The following is a 23576-nucleotide window of genomic DNA, read 5'->3' on the forward strand; positions in this document are numbered from 1 at the left end:
TAAATCTCATTCGCGCAAACTACTTTTTAAGTTGATTGTAGATTCAAAGTAGGATTGCTAAAAGTAGTTCCTTGGGGTTAGAGATTAAAGGCGTTCAAATTTTAATATTGTCATTTGTTTGTTTGTTTGTTTGTTTGTTTGCTTAAAGCCGACCACGAAGGTCCATATCAGGGCGGTGCTGCTTTGACATATAACGTGCGCCACACACAAGACAGAAGTCGCAGCACAGGCTTCATGTCTCACCCAGTCACATTATTCTGACACCGGACCAACCAGTCCTAGCACTAACCCCATAATGCCAGACGCCGGGCGGAGCAGCCACTAGATTGCCAATTTTAAAGTCTTAGGTATGACCCGGCCGGGGTTCGAACCCACGACCTCCCAATCACGGGGCGGACGCCTTACCACTAGGTCAACCGTGCCGGTCTAATATTGTCATAAGTCTCCTGTTTGGAAGTAGCTTGTTGAAGGTTATGTTATAATCTCATGTTATTTTAAAAATGCACACAAGGAAAAAAAATCAAGAAGGGTTGACTCTTTGGTGTAATTGTTGTTGGGGAGGTACATGTACTTCCATAGTTTGATAAATGTTGTGGGGATAGTATGTTTTGTTCAAGTGAGCATTCATTATTTTATAAAGCTTATGTCCTTGCATACAATCATACATCTATATACACCATCATGTGCCTGATACTATGGAAAATCCTTTTGTATGTCGTCAGTTTGGCATTTGCTACAATTTTATTATTTATATGGAGATTTTGATACAGATGCATGTAATTACATAAAATGATGTGAACAAATTGTATTCTTTGGTCCCTATATGTTTGTGACCGAGGTTAACGCACACACACACCACACCATAAGCACAGACACACACTCTTAATTAACAGAATAATACACACTCACTGACTCCATAAGATTAAAATGAAATCACTTTATTTCGAGAAAGTAGACATTGTTTTCAAATACTCTTTTAGCGTGTAGTCCAAATTGCGTGAAATGGTGAGTGTTGAAAGATTGGAATGTGAAGAATAAATACAACAATGCAGTATGAAGTAACCTGTTATGTCAACAACACATTGATACTGCGTACATGATTCACCTTTCATTAACATATTCAACAAGAAGCTGAAAATAGTAAAATATTTGAATGATATATATATATATATATATGAATAAAAATGACAAAATCTTTTTCTAATCATGTGCAAATAGCCTCTATACTATACATCTGTACACATTAAAACTCCTCGAAACACATGGAGCTGAATCATAACAATAGCATCCAGTTAGCTGTCCTCTAAACTTGAGTGTACTTATTCACTCCCTGATTCTATGTGCAGTTTATTCCTGGTAGGTGTGGCAATAGAAAAAAATTATCTACCTGATAATCTTATCTTTTCTTTCTGTATTTGGTGTTTAAGGTCGTTTTCAACCACGAAGATTATATCGCGATGGGGAAAGGGGGGGGGGGGGGGGGGGGGGGGGGGGGGGGGAGGGGATAGAGCCACTTGTTAATTGTTCACAAAAGCACTAATCAAAAAATTGCTCCAGGGGCTTGCAACGTAGTACAATATATTACCTTACTGGGAGAATGCAAGTTTCCAGTACAAAGGACTTAACATTTCTTACATACTGCTTAACTAAAATCTTTACAAAAATTGACTATATTCTATACAAGAAACACTTAACAAGGGTAAAGGGAGAAACAGAATCCGTTAGTCGCCTCTTACGACATGCTGGGGAGCATCGGGTAAATTCTTCCCCCTAACCCGCGAGGGGTGATAATCTTATCAAAGTTGAGGGAAAAAGGTACATGTACTGACAGAAAGACAAACAGAAGAAAGCATAACCATAGGCATCATTTAGTATCTTTAAAAAAATGTTTTAAGCTACAGCTAAAAGTTAACAACAATTAAGTTCAGTTCTTTTTTTTCTCAAACAACAGAATAACATGATTTTGATAAGTATTTACATCTAAACTAAAAAATTGGCTTTCAACGCTTCAATTTCACATCTTTTCTACTATGTTTTACATTACATACTAGTTTCTACTACTGTTCTAAATATCAACCTAACATCACTTATTGCACAGCATGTCAAAACATTCCACCAATCAAAAAAGAAAAACATCACAATTTCACAAACAACATGGATGCAATGGTTGTGGAGCAGTAAGGCATGGTATGACTGAATGTAGAACTGGATGTTCACATTTCAATTTTAACACAAAATGTCACATTTTCTACATTTACAAATGTTCAGGCAAACGGGTCTTTCCAGAAACGACATTCGGACAAAAAACAGCTCTTGCCTCTGTGGCGAAGCCTGTCTTTGCTAAACCAGAAGATTGTATTTATCCATGAGCTGATTTTCTCCCCAAAATGACAAATTGTGATCATTCTCTTGAATATCAACCGCTAAGCTTTTAATAGCCAGCAATGGATCCTCTCTTTACTTTCTTGTGAACATCCAAGAATCATCAAATGAAGACACAATTCACAAGTATAATTTGTAAAAAATATACTCTTAACATCTTTACAGAATACAAAAACTTCTGCCACTGAAGTTGCAGTAAATGTCAACATTTGATCTGTTTTCTTGCATATTGCCAATAGCATGGAACAACTTGTTACATACTCGACCGCTGGACATACTGATATGTGCAAATGTATACTGTATCAAACTGGACAGGGACGGCCGTAACTGACACAATGTCAAGACACAGGAAAACATTAACATTTTGTTTATCCAATAGAAAAAAGGCACATTTCTTTACTGAAACAAAAGTTAGAGCAGATATTTTTTAGCTCAACCTTTCAAAAGAAAAACAGCACAAATGTAAAATAAAACAACGGATGTTTTTATTTTGCATCTTACATCCTTCTGTTTAGTGTTCCACACAGTATACATGACAGGACAAATTACAAGGTCTTCTTTAATACCTGAAACGCTGTTTTCTATTTATTTTTCTGACTACAGTCTGTACATGAATACACTGCAAGATTAATAAGAGATGGCACAAGAAGTTAGGAATAGTGTGAAGTACGGGAACAAAAAGTGTCTGAGCAAAAGTAGTTTAATTTGTTTTAACCATTATCTTGGAATACCACAAACCTGCAGTCATTCTGCTCAACAAAAACAAATTCATACATTTCTTTAATCAATGAAGGGCAGGTGAAACCAAAGTGAATCACCTTAATGTGAATCTTGCTCTTTGAATATGAAAGTGATTGTACAATGCACTTGTCACTTTACAAAGTTATAGGCTGAATCACAACCATTAAAATAAATCATGGAATATTTTATTGAAATAAATAAGCAACTCCTTTTTGCAAGTGAACATGACAGCAGATATATGCCCCTGTGTCTTACTTGCCAAGCAAGCTCTTAAAACCATCGGTCCAACGGCCATCCATTTTTTTCTCACAAAAAATTGCCATTTCATGATAATATCTGTAGAACAAAGTCTGGCATCAAACGCTGCTTCTGACAGTCACAGACACCTGAACGTCAATCTGTGTTCAAATTTAAGCTAATATCTGGTCAAAGAAAAGCTGAGGACATACTTATATCGCCAGTGAGCATTTGTATTTAATGCATGAACGTTGATTTTGCATACTAACTGCCAGCCATGAGATCATGAAATTATAAAATACAGTAGCATGAAAGTATGCCCCCCCCCCCCCCCCCCCCCCCCCCCCCCCAATTGTGAACAATTTGCAAAAACCTCAAATCTGGGGATCTCAAAAATGCCCCCTTAACCTTTTCAAATCCCACAAATCTGCAAAGTGGTGAAAAATTGTCATGTCTGACTGCTCATATTTGTTTTGAAAACACTTCAAGAAAGGATAAGCATTAATACAGAAAAACCATCCCAAAATTCAAAAATGTAGACCCAAAATCATTTTAGTCATGATTATGATGAGCAAGTGGCAAGGACCAAACAGCATGGAACACAGTACCAATACCATCGACCATCCAATGACTAGGCTGCTGTGCCAATGTGCTTTTGAGCGTTTTTAGGGAAATGCTGATTTGCAACTCTCATACACATGTGGAAAAGCAAGTATGGAGTAATATTCTTGTGTGTTCGTGCACATACATGTATGGTTCACTTTTAGTATTTCTCTGAAAAATTAAATGAAGGGGGAAGAGGCTAAGTGACCTGCCAACAGCAAGCCAATTCAGTACTCATGAGCAAGTGTGAATGAATATCCTTTTGTGTGTGTTTGTGTGTGTGTGTGTGTGTGCATGCTCAACTTCTTGCATTCCGAACGAAAATTAAATGAAGGGACGAGATGGTATGACATGACCTGCCAACAGCAAGCCATTTTTATAAAAATTCCTTGTGTGTTGGTGTGTGTGTAAGAATGCAAGTGTGTACACATGCATATTTTAACTTCCTCCATGTTTTCTACATTTTCTTTGAAAAAGGAAAATGAAGAAATGAGATGATATGACAGGCCAACAGCAAGACATTTCTAACGTCCTTGACTCGCACATCAGCAGTCTTGTGCGGTGCCTTGTCCCACCCTCCTCCTCCCAAATACTTTTAAGGTCATCAAATACAGATGTCACATGACCAGGGATAGATATGTCTCAGTGCTGCAGCTTTAGACAAAGCAAGCCAGTTTTATAACAAAGTCGCCAACAACAACATGCACGTGCGGGTTCAGAAGCTATGCAGTCCTTGAGGGAGTGATAGCCATCCATGCAACATGTTTGCAACAATCGCTTCATGCTTTGCTGCAACAGTGGTGCCTGTAATGTCAGGCCCCTCTGATAAGGACACCAATAAGTTTGCAACATAGGTTTCATGCATTGCTGCTACAGAGGTGCCTGTAACGACAGCTCCCAAGAAAGGACACGTGTTGTCCATCATTTTAGCCAAAGTATCCCCATCATCCCTGGCCACCTGCAATTTAGCAACATTTTTGACAGGTTCTTAGGGTATCCTCTCTTCACAGGTACCACTGTACAGGACTCGGTGCTGACCCCTGATCTTCTTAACAGACCCAGCTGACTGGGACCCACTGTTGCTCTGCCGACAGTTCGTTCACAGATTTGCGGATGTTGCGGTAGGTGTCCTCAAAGGAATCGTTGACGATGATCTCGTCAAAGTAGCTGTTGTAGACGCGCTCAATCTGCTGGCTCTCCTTGACTGTTTCTATGAAGTCTTCCTCCTGGAAAAGAAAACAGAACAGTTGAACGTAACCAGAGAATGAAATAAAGGGTTCCCATTGAAAAAAAAAAAAAAAGAAATCCTTGAAATTCTGGGGACAATTTTGAAATTTACATACAAAATGCAGCAATCTGACGCATAGATTGCTTATTCTTAAATTTCTCAGCAATTTGCGAATTCACAATAATTGGGAGACCTGCACACAGCATCAAATTTGCTGTGCCACAGTGATAGACTTAGTTACGGTAACTTGCTCTAAATGCATTAAATGTTAGGAATGTTGTCAGACCACTTAGGAACTGAACTCTACAGATCAGAAAGAAAGCTAGAAGACCAAGCATAGCCTGTGGTTAGATTTCAGCTCTCAAATTTATGTTTGTTGCAAAAGAAGAAAAATTAACCATCTGCGTATCAGTATCAATGATGACAGAAAATACATTTTTACTTACCGATTTCATCTCTACTCCTCCCCTTTCCTGCAATCAGAGAAAAATCAAGAATGTGTTACTTAGGGATACATCTATAACAGAAACTAAAAGTATGTCTTAGAAGAACTTCCGTAGGCTAAACTCCATTTTTTCTGACATACATGAGTATGAAAATCAAGGAAAGCATAATAGGCCAATGTTCATACGTTACTTTCTCACATCTAAAAAAAAACAACAACATATATTGTTGCAATGTTGGGCTTTTGAAAGACAAGACTGCACTAAAAGCATACATGGATCAGGTAAGATAACAAACATGTTTTACTTAGAAGACAAAATACGACCTCTTTCAGCTGGCACACCATACAAACTTTAAACCTTTACATTGCAATAAAATATTAACTTCTGGCAAATGAAAAACAGACCTGGGAACCACTGTTTTTCACTTGGGAGTATTCTCAAGCAAACTTTGTGTATTTTCAGAATAATGAGCATACTCCAACCAGCATTTGAACATCCATTATTCAAACATGTATCACACGCGTCCGTCGCACCGTTAATTAAGTTTGCCAATACGTTTAAAACAAATTCTTCTTTCAAAATACTGGATCGGCTGTGGGATGAGCTTGTGAAGAAAAGTAGTGTAGGAGCTTTTCTCGTATTTTTTACCAAAAACAAAGTGACAGTGTCCATACCCTGTTTCCACGAGCAAAGCGCCTGCCCTCTTCGTACATGACCTTGAGGGCTGACACACTGGGAGCGGCAAGGAACACAATGTAGGGCAGGAACTCGGGCGTCTTCAGAACTTTCAGTGACTGAAACACAAAGACAGGAGAAAATCATCAAATCTTCAGACACAGGTAGGTACTAAAATGATAACAGTGACACAGAATTCAGTGACTGAAACACAAAGACAGGAAACAATCATAAAATGTTCACACAGGTAGGTATTAAAAGGATAACAGTGACTCGGTATTCAGTGACTGAAACACAAAGACAGGAAACAATCATAAAATGTTCACACAGGTAGGTATTAAAAGGATAACAGTGACTCGGTATTCAGTGACTGAAACACAAAGACAGAAAACAATCATAAAATATTCAGACACAGGTAGGTATTAAAAGGATAACAGTGACTCGGTATTCAGTGACTGAAACACAAAGACAGAAAACAATCATAAAATATTCAGACACAGGTAGGTATTAAAATGATAACAGTGACACAGAATTCAGTGACTGAAACACAAAGACAGGAAACAATCATAAAATGTTCACACAGGTAGGTATTAAAAGGATAACAGTGACTCGGTATTCAGTGACTGAAACACAAAGACAGAAAACAATCATAAAATATTCAGACACAGGTAGGTATTAAAAGGATAACAGTGACTCGGTATTCAGTGACTGAAACACAAAGACAGGAAACAATCATAAAATGTTCACACAGGTAGGTATTAAAAGGATAACAGTGACTCGGTATTCAGTGACTGAAACACAAAGACAGGAAACAATCATAAAATGTTCACACAGGTAGGTATTAAAAGGATAACAGTGACTCGGTATTCAGTGACTGAAACACAAAGACAGAAAACAATCATAAAATATTCAGACACAGGTAGGTATTAAAAGAATAACAAATACCATCGTTTTTGTTTGCTTTGAGGCTTCCATCTGAGTTCACAAAACAGTTAAGTTTTCTTGCAACAAAGCTTTTAAATTATTTTTGTTGTTGTTGAATTGATACTTTCTTTCTTTCTTTATTTGGTGTTTAACGTCGTTTTCAACCATTCAAGGTTATATCGCGACGGGTTGAATTGATACAACAGTGCGCTTTGAAAATGTTGACAAAGTCAACTGCATAACGGCACAGTGCTGTCCATGAAATCAGTTCCAAATGACCATCTCAGATCTGGCCTGCCACATGGGATAAGGCCAAAAAAAAAAAATAGGTCTGTTTACGGTAACTCGACCGACCCTAGTTTTCTCGCGCGACCCTAGACTTTTTTTTGGCATTTGGGGAAAAAAAAAAAAAAAAAAAAAATCTTGTTTTTTTGGCAAAATAACGTAAAAATATGGTTTTTTGAAAAAAAAAAAAAAAAAAAAAAAAAAAAAATCCCGACCTACCGACCCTATTTTTTGGGCCTATGTTACCGTAAACAGACCTTTTTTTTTGTGCCTAAGACCGCCCTCGCATTTGGTCAGGGTGTTGATTTTTGGTATGTGACCAAGTAGAGGGATGGTCTTATCCCATGGCCAGATCTGAGACGATGAACCTGGGCGGAGATGTAGCTCAGTCGGTAGCGCGCGCGATTTGTATCCAGTTGGCCGCTGTCAGCGTGAGTTCGTCCCCACGTTCGGCGAGAGATTTATTTATCAGAGTCAACTTTGTGTGCAGACTCTCCTCGGTGTCCGAACACCCCCCGTGTGTACACGCAAGCACAAGACCACGTGCGCACGAAAAAGATCCTGTAATCCATGTCAGAGTTCGGTGGGTTATAGAAACACGAAAATACCCAGCATGCTTCCTCCGAAAACGGCGTATGGCTGCCTAAATGGCGGGGTAAAAAACGGTCATACACGTAAAATTCCACTCGTGCAAAAAAACCACGAGTGTACGTGGGAGTTTCAGCCCACGAACGCAGAAGAAGAAGAAGAAGAAGAGACGATGAACCAAACTGATTTCACGAGAAGGACTGTGCCTTTACAAGAGTAAACTTCTCAGAAAACTTGAGACTTCCCTTTCAAATATATGCCATGAAATACTAGCAGACTAAACAACTAAAGAGAATAGGATTTATGTATTTGGAGATGAAACTGCACCAATCAGAATCGAACTACAACACTCTCTTCAAAAAAAATCAGCAAAAGACATTCACCATTAGATTGTTGAGCAACAATCAGGAACTAACGAGTAAGCATATCACAGATATATGGTACAATGTATTAGTCTGTTACAGTTCCCTAATCCCCATTCCACCACTCAAACCAGTTTATCAGTCACACGTACCGTGGGGTTGACATCCAGGACACACATTTTGCCAGAGTCAATGACAGCACGCACAGAGTCGATGCGAGTTCCGTACAAATTGCCGTTAAAGTCTCCATATTCAAGGTATTTGCCATTCATGATATCAGCCTCCATGGTCAGTCTGTCCTGGAAGTAGTAGCCCTGCCCGTTCACCTCTTTCTCTCTCGGGGCTCGAGATGTGTCTGCAAACACAGAAATGTTTCTTTTAAATACCTTGCACCTTGGGCCATATTTCAGTAAGACCTAAAAAAACAAGAAATTCCTATGAGGTAGGAAAAACACCCCCGTCAAAGGGAAATAACCTTCTCAGTTGGTGGCAGTGACTGAGTGAGAATGGTTATTTCCCTTTGACCATGAAGATGTCCCTGTATAAGTCCTTGTATAATTTTAATCCACCAATAACTCCCTAACCGTGTGTTTGACTGGTCCCAATTTTTGTAAGGACCGTCTCAGGAATGTATAGAACCTGTTCACCAAGTTTGGTGACGATCGGTCCGTTCATTCTTGAGATCTATATGCGAACACAAACACACAAACAAACACACAAACAAACACACAAACACCCAAACAAACACATCGAGCGAAACCTATACACACCCCTATACCGGGGGTGTAAAAATAGGTGTGGTTACGGTAACCTGATTTACCCTATTTTTAGGGGCCGACCCAAATTTTTTTTTTTTACATTTGTCAACAACAACAACAACAACAACAACAACAACAACAACAACAACAACAACAACAACAACAACAACAACAAAACGAGTGCAGAAAGCGCAATGAAAGCAAAAACGCTCGAGTCGCACACTTATTTCCATGTCAAGTAAGTTTAATTTGTACACATTAGAAAAAAAAGTTTAAAAACAAAAGTGATTGCCTACCTTCCTACCCTATTTTTTTTGGCTATGTTACCTTAACCACACCTATTTTCTTTTTGGCCTAATGCATAAACAGATGCAGCTCAGCTCACTACGGTAAAGCTAATATGCTCAAGATTTGTTCACACAGCTTAACTCTAAAAACACACCTCTGTTGTATGCAGTTACACTTTACTCTGAAAACATACCTATGATGTTTGCAGTTACAGTTTCTTTATATGCCAACATAGTAAAACTCACAAAACAGACCTGTTTACCCCCATAAGTGTTTTGGAGTAATGCTCAGCCCCAAAAATAGTAATCCTGGCACAAAAATAGTAATCATCCAGCATTCGTCGCCAATTACAACGCACATGACAACTGTGTCTGCGAAACGCAATCATGCACATATATCCATCATTCACAAACAAAACACATCAGTCAGTTTTTGTGGTCATCATAATTTCAAAGAAGATCACATCAAAAGCACATGCATCACTGATTCTTTTTCTTTTGCTCGTAGTAGGCCTTTTTCAGTGTGTCAAGCGCTTCTCTACTGTACTTGCGCTTGCCGAATGAGTGAGGGCGAGACTTCACCACTAGAATAAGGCTCTCCAGCATCTCATCAGACAGATCTCTGGTCAGTCCTGTGCTTTTTCACCCCATTTTGCCATTGACAAAAACAATGCCAAACATGTGAATTGATTAAAAAAAAAAAAAAAAAAAAATTTTAAAAAAAATTATTTTTTTTAAAAAATTACTTTTTTTTTATTTATGAAAATCGTAGTCTTGACACGGATAGCGGAATGGCGTATTTTTTGCAGAAAATCGTAATAAATTACGCCAAAATCGTAAGGGTAAACAGGTCTGTCAAAGTGACATGCCTGTCTTTAGAAACTCTATGGCTTGCCAAATCGTGTATTATGGGTCCTGCTGACTTTGAGTGATTAGCATTGGTGCACACAAAACAAGATCAATTTCATGCAGCGATACGGCTAAATATTTCATGGCAGAGATACTTTGCAATGCAAGTAATCCCTGAGTATGAAACAAGAGGCGAACAAGAAAGAAAAAAACAAAACGTCACCAGAGTGACCGAAAAGAAAGGAAGGAAGACTCACGAGGAATAACACCCCCAAAGCGGCGCGGGTCATCTTTGATGATTCTTTCTTTCAAGGATCTCCTGCCAACCCCATGGGCTCCAACCAGTACCAAACAACGACGTTGGAATGGCGCCATACGTCGAACTTCTTCATAACACTGCACGTCTGCAGTGTCAAACTCTGCAAATGTAAAATAAACGAATAACTATAAATATACATACACTTGTTAGATCATTCAAATAAAGTTCTACAAAGAAAATAACAAGAAAGGTTAATTATTGGCAAGTTTATTTGTATAGAGATGCAAAACATTCAATAACATGCACTGATTGACGGACAAAAAAAGGTGAGATCACCAAAAGAACAAGAAATTAGGTCAGTAAATCAGACATTGATATAAAGACGGTGAGAATTTCAAAAATTTTAACTAAGTCCAAAACATTATCTAGCTAAAAGTGTATTAGCACAACATATGCTGGCATTAATAGACACACACATGCATGTATGCACACACACACAGACAGACAGACACACACACACAGACAGACAGACACACACACAATCAACGAGGCAAGAATACATGCCCAAAAACTCACCTTTCGACTCTTTAGAACTGTATTTGATTGTCTTTTTCTTTTTTTTTGTGAGTCCACAAACTGCACGTAGAAAAAGAAAAAAGCATGATCAGCATCAGCAACAGTACGAGAAACATAAACAAAACAGCATTGACTGATGTTTCTTATGACTGCCTTGGCTTCAACTTTATTGAGTTTTTTTGCATTGCCATTGTTCAGTTTCATGGTAAAATATCATGCACTGCCACAGTGCTCTTCACAAAATTCAAAGCACAAGAGAACAAAAATCTGTTAAAAGGAAAAACAAAATCTTCATGTGAAAGGCAGTTGGACTTGACATGCATGCGAAAATGTAGTTTTAAAGCTAATAACATAATCTTGTCATCAGAAATGAATAGCACACAACAGGTAGGAAAGGCAGGAAAAATGCACTTACACAAACTACTTTTGGAGTAGTCGTTTGTAGTCGGCACAAATGATTTCCTCTTCTCTTCCAGGGTGTTTGAGGGTATCAAACCAACAGGGCCGTTTATATCCGCAAAACGAGCCTGTCAAGATAAGAAGTTCACACCACTCGTTATTTTCAACTACACACAGATGTCTTTTACACTGGTTGCAGCCTTTTCCACTCAGTATAGAATTCATTTTATACAAGACTGCAGCATTAAATAGTCTCTGCTTTTGTGCTACAATTAATTAAGAGGAAAAAATTTAAGTGTTTCCCAATTACCCCATGAACTCTTGGTGAGATATGGATTTGTGTTTTGTTGAACAACACAAGAAATCTGTACTCACCAATAGGACAGCAGACACAGTACATTTTGTACCTTTTTGTGTGTGCTGTCCTTGAATTTGCGAGTACCACAGTCATTCTAATGTTTCTTTTTTGGTTTGTTGTTATTTTGAAGTGTTCCAAAAAGTTGTGGGTTCTCTTGATTTACCTGCCACCAGTTAGGATCCTCTGAACTGACAATTTCCAGGACATCTCCGGACTGGAAAGGAAGGCCAGCATCTTTGCACGGGAGCAGGCGATCCTTCATGGGGTCATAGTTGAACCTGGCTCGCATAAATACCTGCAAAACAGCCAAAGCTGAGTAGCTGTGGAAATGCCCCGGAGAACACAAATCTTCCCACAAGTCATAATAATAATAACAATAATAACTTTTTTATAGCCTGAATCCCATCAATTGCCTGCAGGCGTGCTTTACCATTTCCTTCTAAAACAAACCAGCAAAATTTAAACGAGCATAGAAAGCATACAAATAATTGAGACAAAAAAACAACACAAACACCAAGCAAACTGGGCCTACAGTTACATCACAAAAGATAGTTACACACACACATTCGATCTGTGCTTTAAGCACGATCCACACAATATTACGCTCTTTTCACTTTTCATTCGAAAGTATGCACATGAGAGACGACTTTATTCATTGCTGATATGATTACATCCCCCAGTGCACAGATCACCGAGATTTTCATTCCAATATGTCTGTCAATTTACGTCCCTAACAAGACTCCCTTCCTTTGAAAACCTCGTGACTGACTGTGTCAGCAAACCGTGTCCTACATTTCCGTAGCCAAAATAATATGTCATCCTACCAAAACAAGTACCGATCCCGACTGACCTTAGGTCACACCTGCAAAAACAAGTAACGAGCCGACTGACGCCAGTAACATTTCCATGTGTTAGCTTCGACGAATAAAATTCACGCGCGAAACGACGCGTTCCCGGTTCAAAGACAAACAAACACCGAAAACTCCAAAGTGTTTCCTTACCTTGCAAGTTGACACAATGATAAACAATCAAATAGTCAATACACTTCAACTAACCTACAACTAAAGCTTGTACAGAGAAAGGTTAGAGAAAAATGAAAGCAAAGCAAAGAGAGACAGTGCACCAACACGTCTTCACAGGACGAAAACCATTCGTTCAGTGACGTATTCCCGCGTTCTATCTCACGTGACCCATTCCTCTCGGAATTGTGGGAGATAAAACTATAAATATTCACACACAAAATATTTTCTGAACCACAAGATTGAAGAATTATATCAGCCTTCCTGTTAAACAAATAAGAGTGCACATACCGACTTCGTTTCCACCTTGTTGTGATAGGACGGCACGACCTTGAAGGTGAGGGAGGGGTCAGACTCCTGGATAACCTCCATCAGCTGTTCTGGCGTGAACACGGGGATTTCATTCACCTCCCGCACAACATCGTCAACATGCAAAAGACCTGCAAAAAAGCAACAACATTGATAGACAAAAGTCCGGAAATATCTCTATTTTCCCACATTTATTCTACAGACAGGACCTAGACCTAGTTGCTTGTCTTCTGATTTCATGAATGAAAAAGTTACGTTCATTGTTGACGGACGAATTCGGAAAATCACTCGGTCAAGTTTATATTGGGGTGTGAAAGAGTGAATGCTCTTGCTTCTTTTTTTTTTAGTGAGGCAAGCTTTCCTTGTCCCCGTGTTTCAGACACACCCCTCACTAGTGATTGGCCTATAGTGTCACATGGGAAAGTTTGGCACAATAAAAGCAAGAGTATTCACTCTTTCACAACCAATACAAACAGTAACCTGAGTTATTTCCCATCATTGTCTATTAACATTTAACATAACTTTTTCAATCATCCATTCGTAAAATTAGAAGAACTTGGTCCTGTCTGCAGAATAATTAGTGTGAAAACAGTCATGAAACATATATTATTTCACTTTTTGAAATAAACACTGATCAGAAAGTTGTGACTTGCATCATGCTTCTGATTATTGCACTTGTTAACCTTTTCCTTCTCGCTGTGTCTACTGATCGCGAGACAGTTACAAGAGCTTAACAGAGCATAAGAATCTGTACAAGTTAGCAGCACACAAGCAAATATTACATATTTCAAGCTACACAAACCTTATTCAGAACATCAGAGGAACACCCTTTTAAGTCCAAACTTTCCAGGTAATAAATTCTGTAAATTATTCATTTTAAGACCCCCCTTTTATTTAAGTTTATTTTTTTTAGATGGTAAGGTCTTACAACAGGGGGCTCACTGTGCACATGAACAGTATGCTTCCCTTTGACATAAGGCCCCCCCCCAAAAATAGTCTGTTTACGGTAACCCGACCGACCCTATTTTTTTCGCGCGACCCTAGACTTTTTTTTTGGCATTTGGGAAAAAAAATAAATAAATAAATAAATAATGTAAAAATATGGTTTTTTGGGAAAAAAAAAAAATCCTGACCTACCGACCCTATTTTTTGGGCCTATGTTACCGTAAACAGACCTTTTTTTGGGGGGGGCCTAAGAATGGTACAGTGGAACCCCCATTTTAAGACCCCCCCAATTTAAGACCCCCCAATTTAAGACTCCCTCCCTTTTCTCAGACTTTCTGTTCATGAACTCTGTAAATTTACCCCCATTTTGAGGCTCCCTCCTTTTTAAGACCTGACTTTCTCTCACATTTTTGGAGGTCTTAAAAAGGAGGTTCCAACTTCCACTGTACCAAGAACCAACACAAAAAGTAAACAATGCAAACCAAGAGAAAGAAGACAACCCATACCTTGCTTGTCAATCAGACAACCCTGCAAAATGCGAGCGACGACCAGTTCATCCTTCTCATCCAGCTTTACTGTGATTCCCTGTCAACAGAAAAAGTAATTTATGATTATTTAAAAAAAATGTTCACTCCCCCACGCATCACCAGCACTGTTGTTTTTGTTCTCTCCAATCTTTGTGCATGTGCTAGGAGAATCTAGGTCATTTGCCACACCCGGCTTGATTGTGCTTCCCTGTCAATGGTACAGAAAGAGTCAACTTTTTATGAAGCTCAGAATAACCCAAACCAGAAAAAACACAGAATGAATAGGATTAGGAAGCAGAAGCACCACAGCAAAAAAGACAAGCAGAATATTCAGCATACTTTATATCTTTTTGAAACACCAACTTGGGGCCACTGCTTATCCTGTATCTGTGTGTTCACTTATCCAAACCTTTCTTCTTACACTCTGATAAACAAAAACATAATGTGAATATAGAACACTCAAACTGACACAGAATTTAATAGTATTAGCAGAGATTTTCAAAACTTGCAAAACCAATTTGAAGAGGTTCATTCAAAACTCTACAGTTCATAAGCAACAGTTTTTTAACACAAAAAAAAAACCACCCATAAAAAGTTTACTGAAAATTGTAGTAGAAAAATACTAGAATATGTTTTACCGCTGCTTACATGGCAGTGTGAGTGAAAACTTATGCACACATACTCCTCCCATTTGGAAGACAATCATAAATGGAAAATTTCTAAGTAAGTACCTAGCATCTGAGACTGTGTCAAATGCTATATGTGATTCGGAGTAAGCATATGTAATTTAATCTGCTCCGTAACAAGTAGCCTCACGAATGTTAAACATGGGTACCGAACAACAACAAAACCACCTACCAGAGGTTCGCTGGGTGACTTGCGGATACTGATTAAGCGGACCTGTTCAGCCGAGTTGTAGACCGGCGGAGGGGGCTCCGCCAGCATCATGGACTCGAAGTGCTCCTCGTATCGCTTGTTGCAAACATCATCGTGTGTCATCAACAGCGACTGCAATGTTCAAATCATACTTTGGTATTCTTCATTAAACATTAGTTACCGAAACACTAAGAACACAAAAAAGAGAATCTGCTTACAAACCAAACACAAATACTTTTGTATTCTTCATTAAACATTAGTTACTAAAAACACTTAGAACACAAAAGAGAGAAGCTGGTGACCAGCCAAACTGAAATATTTTTAACCTTATCCATCATGATCCACGCTCCCATGCTCAAGCCCCTTAACATTAAGAAATGCATTGGTGTCTTCATGCCCCCTAGATGCGAGGAAACACCTCCATGCATATATGATATTGTGTTATCACATTATCAAATGAATCAGAATTTAACATAAAATACTACTGTAAGCAATAGACACAGTTGCTAACAATAGCATATGCTTTTTCTCACACAATACAACACACCTGTTTTCTGGTCAACCAAACAAAACTGCCTTAAGCTTTAAGCATTTGCGACTGAGCTGACCAAACAACATATCACAGGATGATTAAACACAAACTGACTTTGAAGTGCGGAGTGTCCATCACAGCACGTAGCTCAGCCGCAGTATGGTTGCTTTCTGCTTGGACTCCGCACAGATCAAGGATGTCTCGTGTCGTCTCCACAGCCTCATGGTCACGTGCACGTGGCATTTTCACTTCAAGATCTTCATGAACCTAAAAATAGAAACCTACTGTTAACAAAACAACTTAAAATAGTTTTTAAAAAATGTTAAAAAAAAAAAGTTTAAAAAAAAAAAGAACAAACAGATGCGGTGAGACAACGGTTTACGCAAAAGGATTAGAGCTGAAAGCAAGAAGCAGTGACCAAGGGAAAAAAGGTCATGACACAGTTAATCTTCTTAACTACTGTGCCTGCTGGCGTCCACAGCTTCAGGTCAATAAAAAGGGAGGAAAACAAAGGTTAAAAATAAAGGAGAACACTACGAAGGACCACTGACTGTTTGCATTAAGTGTTTGTGAAATACCTAACTGGTTTAAACGTTCAACAACGAAGCGTAACAAACAAAAATCGGAAGAATTCCAACAAGGCTGCATTTGAGTTTGTGGATTGTGAGCACAGCGGATCATTTTGTTTTGTATTCCTATTCATTTCATTCATGCTTCGCCTTATCCCACGTGTATACACACACACACACACACACACACACACACACTCACTCACTCACTCACACACACACACACACACACACAAACACACACACACACACACACACACTCTCACACACACTCACTCACTCACTCACTCACACACTCACACACACACACACGCACACACTCACACACACACACACTCTCTCTCACACACATACACACTCACACACACACTCACACACACACACACACACACACACACACACACACACACACAAATAAACAACAGCAACCCAAACAAGAGAGCACCAAAGGGAACTCACTTCAACAAGCCTCATCAAGGCTGGGTCGTCAAAGAACTGTCGGAGAAAGTCCAGGTCCCGGTTGTCGGCACCGACATCTTCCAGCTCTTCAACATGGTCTTGCAGATACTCAACAGCATCTGTCGCCAAACATCAATAATAAAAAAAACGACCTGTAGAAACTAAATTTCTTGTGCTTTGTTTTTGCCTGTCAGTATCAGTTTGGACTAATCTTCCAGATAATCTCCCAGATAATCTCCCAAGATTTTTGCAATTTGATCTGTTTACGGGCCAATGGCTTCACAGTAAAATGCGTCCATGTAAAAAAAGATGTGTAATTCATTGTTTCACAGTAACTTTAAACAGCAAAATTCGGTAACAGTTACAACAATAAGCAAGAAGTCTCTAATAATAACATCACAAATTGCACACAAACTGTACTCAGACAAAAATTAACTATCTACCACACCTGCTGAATGTTTGTTCTTGTTCTTTGATGGGCTATATAGCAAGGATAGTCATATTCATAGTTAAAGTGTATGTTCTAAATCAGTGTGTAATGTAATTGGTTAACAATACACTGCGGAACTTTGAATTGCCACACCCCCCATCCCCCCTTGACAAACATCCACATAGTATACAATATCCAGCTCATTGTGACATAGCAGGAAACGAGGCTGCAGACAAACTTGCCAAGGAAGGTGCTTCAAAGGAACAGTTCACGTCCCAGCTGCAGTACAAGGAAAAAAAGACAACAGACCTGCCTACCCCCCCAAAGGTAAATTAGGGAGATCCTCCAAAGCTGGCCGGGGTCCAGGGGCCGCCAAGGCCCCGGTGGGGTCCAGGGGCAACGCCCTGGTGGGGGGTTCAGGGGGGCGAAGCCCCCCGACCGAAAATGGTTTTAAGGATTTATAAAGTGTATTTTGAGGCCTTTCCTAACACCAAATAAATGGGATATGCCTTTTTGAAAAGCTATGAAAAGTACAATAAAACTATAACAGAGCTTGGTTTTCTTTGAGAAGACAGCTCATATGACTGGACCACATGCGTAGCCTATTTGGGGTGAAAGGAATAAAAAATAACACCATTAATTGCTGCAGTATAATAATCTTGCAACAGAATAATGTAGCTTTGATTCGACGACTCATTTCAGTTGCCTCTGACACATTTGGGGGGTGTGAACGGTAACTCCTAGTCCTATTGTCAACCAATCTTTCCTCAAGATTTTGAACATGTTTTATGGTGTTTTATTTACTCCTGGGTACGAGGAGGAAGAAGATGTTAAAAAAAAATAACTATTGAAAAAAAAACAACTTACTTGCAGCGATTTCAGAATCGGGAATGAAAGGCCTTCCCAACTGCTTTGTTAATCTTGTCAGAAAAAGCTATAGGCACGTTGTTCTCCGCCAGTAACTGCGTGAATGTGGCCTCGGCGTTGGTAACCCGTCTTTTAAAATCCGTTGCCTTTTGGAAACAGGTAGTCAGTTTCAGCTGCCTGTTCTTTATGCCCTCTTTGGCTGCCTCCTTGTGGGTTGAACTGGCACAGTGCTTGGTGATGTCGTTTCTACCGCCGTGGGATATCGAGAAATCCCGGTGGCAGACGCCGCAATGAGCAAAATGGGGGCCTTTCGTAGACTTCTCCATGTTTTCCAACTTATAGTACTCGTCTTTCCACTTCTGCATGTATTTCTTCGATTTCACTTTCTGCTGATGCTCAAATGGTGCTGTCGATTCGTCGTCTGTCTCATGCAGACGTTTCTCAGCTTCTTTACCCGCCATCGCGACAATCCGCGTCAACAGAGCTTCGCAAGTCAAGCTTAGCGATTGGTCGTTGTATCTGAGTAAACCAATCATAACAGCCGAAGCAAAAACGCTTTGCGGCACCGGAAGCTGTACTCAGCCCAGGCGTCTAAAAGCCCAAACCATGTACAACACGGAACAAATTTCGTTTTTTGTTTTTTTTACAGGATTCATTGATGAAATCGGAAGAATTCAAAGTCTAATCGGGAGGTCGGAAGTAACAGACATAAATCGGGAGTCTCCCGAATTTTTCGGGAGAGTAGGCAGGTCTGAGACAATCATCAAAAACAAGAGGAAAACCAGAGCGGAGAAAGATGACTACCAGCTGCTCCAACGTGAAGAACAAGTCGTCCTACTCAGACTCCGCACTGGACATAACAGACTAAACCATCATATGGCCACAAAGCTGAAGCTAGTTCCCTCCCCCCTATGTCCGTGTGGCAAGAATCAGACAGCAGAGCACATCCTGCAGGCTTGTCCATACCACAGTGCTCTGAGGGACACCACCTGGCCAGAGGAGACAGCGCTACAAAAGAAGCTATACGGCCCCAAAGAGGACTTGGAGAGGACAGCACGTTTCGCCCTGCAGTCCAGACTGACGATCTAACAGCGAACGACAAGAAGAAGAAGAAGTACACAATATTGCATGCTTGACACAACCGTCGAACACTTAAAAAAGATGAAGAAGCGTGCTTGACTAAATACAAATAACATTCAGGCATTGATCTATTTTAATTAAAAGAGATCCAATGTTCGGACAATGCACTATCATTCCACTTCCAGCAGCAGCTCTCTTCCTGCACGCACACATTGCAATTTGCAGGCTAACTTATATTAATAAATAACATACACTTACCATTGGCACTGAGTGCCTCAGATGTTGCTGAAGGCATCTTGCCTTATGTCTGCACCACTGCTCTTCTTGCACGATCTTGAATGCTAGTAATCTGCAACAAATAGAAAAACCAAAAACATAAATAAAAGAGCACACAATCAAAATTCTCTGTTGTACACTCTATATTTGAATAATTATAGAAAATCAAAATTAACAAAAACCACCATTTTGCCTGTTAAAATACATGTATTCCCCAAACATACTGTGGATTTACGCTACGTGTGTGTGATTGTGTGTGTGTGTGTTCATGTGTTTGGTTGTGTGTGAGTGTGTGTGTGCGTGTGTGTGTGTGTGTTTGTTTTTAAATTTTTTTAACAAAGAATTAACTACACACAGATGCCTTCATCTGCAATAAAAGCCAAACAAGCACGGTACAGCAAAAGAATGACATCAGAAACCTGAACTCTGACGCAAACTTGAAGCTGAAGTGCTCAGCATACCAAGCTAAACACAAACAGTGTATTCATACTGTGCAGTTTTCTTTTAAACAGAGACAAAAGTTTTCAAAGCCCATAACAACAAGAAGAGCAAACGCTCGATCGAGTCACTTTCGCAGTTCTGAATATTATATGAGGCATCAGATGGACAGGAAGAAATTGCTATTCACAACACAATGAGTCACGTTCACATAAAATTTGAGCCCGGTCACTTTTATAGTTTCCGAGAAAAGCCCAACGTTAAGTTGTGTGTTGCCGAACAGAAAAGGCTAGTTATCTCCCTTGTTTTTCTGATAACGTTCGTAAAAGGCTACAGATGTAAATACTTTGATGTAAAGAATAATCCTACAAAGTTTCAATCACATCCGATGAACTTTGTCAAAGATATAAAATGTCTAATTTTTCCTTTGACGCTGACCTGTGACCTTGAAAAAGGTCAAAGGTCAACGAAACCATCGTTAAAGTGTAGAGGTCATTGGAGGTCACGACTAAACAAAATATGAGCCCGATCGCTTTGATAGTTTCCGAGAAAAGTCCAACGTTAAGGTGGTATCTACGGACGGCCGGCCGGACGGCCGGCCGGACGGACAGACTAACACTGACCGATTACATAGAGTCACTTTTTCTCAAGTGACTCAAAAACTGTGTACATGTATGTATTTCGTTTCTTCCCCTCTGTACTGCACAACAGCCTGAATAAACCTGATCTTGAAAACATCTGTTTTAGCACTTTCTATTTTGAGCCAAAGCAGTTAGCACCAAGTCAGGGGAGCAGAAAAGAAGCTTTTCTAAGTGCCTGATAAATCATAAACCGTTGGCATGTAGAAGTAGCATGAAGGGCAACCATTCATGCACAGCTTGCAAAATTTACTTACACCGAATTTACAAATTGTAAACAGCCCAAATGACAAATAATGTGCAAGTAAATTGATTTGTTACCACATCATAAGCACCCAGAAGCAAATGCAATTGTCTAGAAAAAGAAGTAATACAGCAAGTGAGCAACATATATGTCTAAGTAGACATAGTACTAGTACTGATTCAAAATTGTCTTGAAAGACTGAATTGTATAATTTGTAACTCAACCAAGATGGGTTTAGAATGTAATACCAACAGATTCTGGTGTTCAATTCTTGACGAACACTGTTGATCTACTCATCGAACAGCTGATAGTGATACTGATAGGGAGGCGTATTGATACACTTTCAACAAGTTCCAGTTAAGTGTTAGTAGTGAGCGTCATCTGCAAGCAGTATAGACAGAGGTTGGGCACCTGCAAAACACTGAGAGAGAGACGATAATTTATGCAAAGAGCTGACGTCGATCCCATGATGTAAATTTATTCATGTAGAAATTCTTCTGGGCAACGTAACTCAATTCCAAACAACGCTTTTGCATCGAAAAACAGAAGACAAAATATAAATATTATGTGTTAGGATTAAGCAGTTGAGCAGAACTATAGGATGGTATTGGAAATACTATTACTAAGGCCAAAAAAAAAAGGTCTGTTTACGGTAACATAGGCCAAAAAAATAGAGTCGGTAGGTCGGGATTTTTTTTTTTTCCCCAAAAAACATATTTTTACATTTTTTTCTTCTTTCCCAAATGCCAAAAAAAAGTCTAGGGTCGCGCGAAAAAATAGGGTCGGTCGGGTTACCGTAAACAGACTATTTTTTTGGGGGCCTAATACGGAAACACATCTTTTGAGACCTGACCCTTGCAGGATAGTGAACTGAAAGGAGAATGTGATTATGAGTAAAATGAAATCATTTTGGCCTTGTTGCAATGGCATGCAAGTGGAAACAAGTTTGGTGACATTTAATATCAGATTGAATTACAATAAGGGAATAACACTCCAGTTGGTCGGTTACTTTATCTTTTTTTTGTTTTTGGATTGAAGTTTTTTTAAATGTTATGTACACAGTACATATGCTTATTATTGGCTGGAAACCATGCAAGATGTGTCCCCTGGATGTCGGAGAAGAGTAACTTTCATTCAAAAGTCTGCAAACTCAAGTTTTGTCAGTTTTAACATTGTTTTGTTTTTTAGAAGGGTCAAAAAAGTTATGAGGTCGAGAGGGAAAATAGCATCAGTCTGGGAATCCAAAACATTGAATTTTTGTCTTCTTGACCTTATTAACATTTCTACTACACTCAAGTTACAGCTCTTGTACTTTCTAAATTCTAGTTGTAAACAGTAAAGTTATAGTTTGTGCAGTGAAGGTGAAGGTGCTTCAGTGTATGTTAAAACTTTGCTTGCTTTCTTTTCTCACGTTGTTCAACTGAAACCAGTTACTTCCTGCACCCTCAGCAGATGCTCCAAATAAAAACGCCCACACAGGAATGAGGAAACTTCGATGCCTAATCTGAAAAATACCAACATTTCCGGGTTGACACTGACACAGTTACCAATGTGTCAACTTGACACACTAAGCATCGTCACAGTCGCATACACGGCGGATGCACACAGTCACTTCCCCTGCTTTCTCACCAAATGCATTGTAAATCAGAACAGCATATATACATCTACAGCGAGCAACACTGTAGGGCTACGGAAATGACGATCTGTTTGTATGATCGAACCATGATCGAAAAGACAGCGCACTTGGGCAATTCCTCCTGCCGCCATTTTACATGCAACGAGGACATTTTCTACGGGACCAAAGTTGTGGTCGCAACAGTTTACGATCAGTTAAAGTTGAGTGGAGACCTGCGTTATTTTGCGATCTGTAGCAAGGAAATTTCTGTCAGTCTGCGCATTGGTTCGAAGAGCTTATTTGGATGAACTTGCTTCAAAACACTCACCTGCCGAGTCGCCGCTACTTCGCAGATAACTCGCCAAGCATGTTACCTGTGTCACGTGACACATTCTTGCAAAACGTGTAGTGATTGGCTGTTGCATGTTCATTGACATTTCAAGTCTCTCCTCATTTGCCAAATCGTAACAGATTGTCAGCGTTAAACGGTTTTAGTTGCGAAGCCATAAGCAGAATATGTTTTTAATTTATTAATGCGTATATATAGTCTCCACCCAACCTTCTCTTCGACTGATTAATCCCACCGTGTACATGCACTTGACACTACGGCCGGGTTAGCAAAACTTGAAAAGAGGGCGTTGTCTCTGGCATTATACCGCTACTACCCTTGTTTTGTCAGTTTTGTTTTTCTTTCACCGAATACCAATATCATGCACATGTACGTCCACTGACGCTCGGAAAGACACGAAAGAAAAAGTCCAAACCAGGCACGAGTTCAACAACCATGAACAATCC

At 39.5% G+C, this 23576-nt stretch overlaps 1 protein-coding gene across 2 annotated transcripts; it reads right to left on the reverse strand.

Annotated features, from left to right (window-relative positions):
- Nucleotides 1-922: 922 nt before the first annotated feature.
- On the reverse strand, nt 923-23169 carry LOC138958398 (protein PALS2-like). Of its 2 annotated transcripts, XM_070329533.1 has the most exons (16): nt 23110-23160; nt 22578-22670; nt 19829-19919; nt 17194-17312; nt 16280-16432; nt 15616-15765; nt 14737-14815; nt 13268-13416; nt 12121-12252; nt 11616-11727; nt 11201-11260; nt 10623-10784; nt 8624-8826; nt 6312-6431; nt 5638-5664; nt 923-5189 (listed from the first exon to the last, which is right to left on the reverse strand). In XM_070329533.1, the coding sequence occupies exons 3-16, from the start codon at nt 19863-19865 to the stop codon at nt 5013-5015; spliced, it is 1680 nt and encodes a 559-aa protein (XP_070185634.1). In that variant the 5' UTR covers nt 19866-19919; nt 22578-22670; nt 23110-23160; the 3' UTR covers nt 923-5012. The 2 variants fall into 2 exon arrangements, with proteins under 2 accessions (XP_070185634.1, XP_070185635.1); XM_070329534.1 differs by lacking the exon at nt 22578-22670 and having other exon boundaries at nt 23110-23169.
- Nucleotides 23170-23576: the final 407 nt, after the last annotated feature.

This window comes from Littorina saxatilis, linkage group LG2 (assembly GCF_037325665.1).
Source record: "Littorina saxatilis isolate snail1 linkage group LG2, US_GU_Lsax_2.0, whole genome shotgun sequence".
In the NCBI taxonomy this organism is placed as follows: Eukaryota; Metazoa; Mollusca; class Gastropoda; order Littorinimorpha; family Littorinidae; genus Littorina; species Littorina saxatilis.

Bases quoted from the DNA above. Each gene is read 5' to 3' on its own strand.
- LOC138958398 (XM_070329534.1), bottom strand. From the start codon at position 19,865: ATGCCTTCAGCAACATCTGAGGCACTCAGTGCCAATG. The intron at 11,261-11,615 runs GTAAGTGCATTT...TTCTACGTGCAG, and splicing joins CTACTCCAAAAGTAGTTTGT to TTTGTGGACTCACAAAAAAA. The intron at 10,785-11,200 runs GTGAGTTTTTGG...TTACATTTGCAG, and splicing joins CAGTTCTAAAGAGTCGAAAG to AGTTTGACACTGCAGACGTG.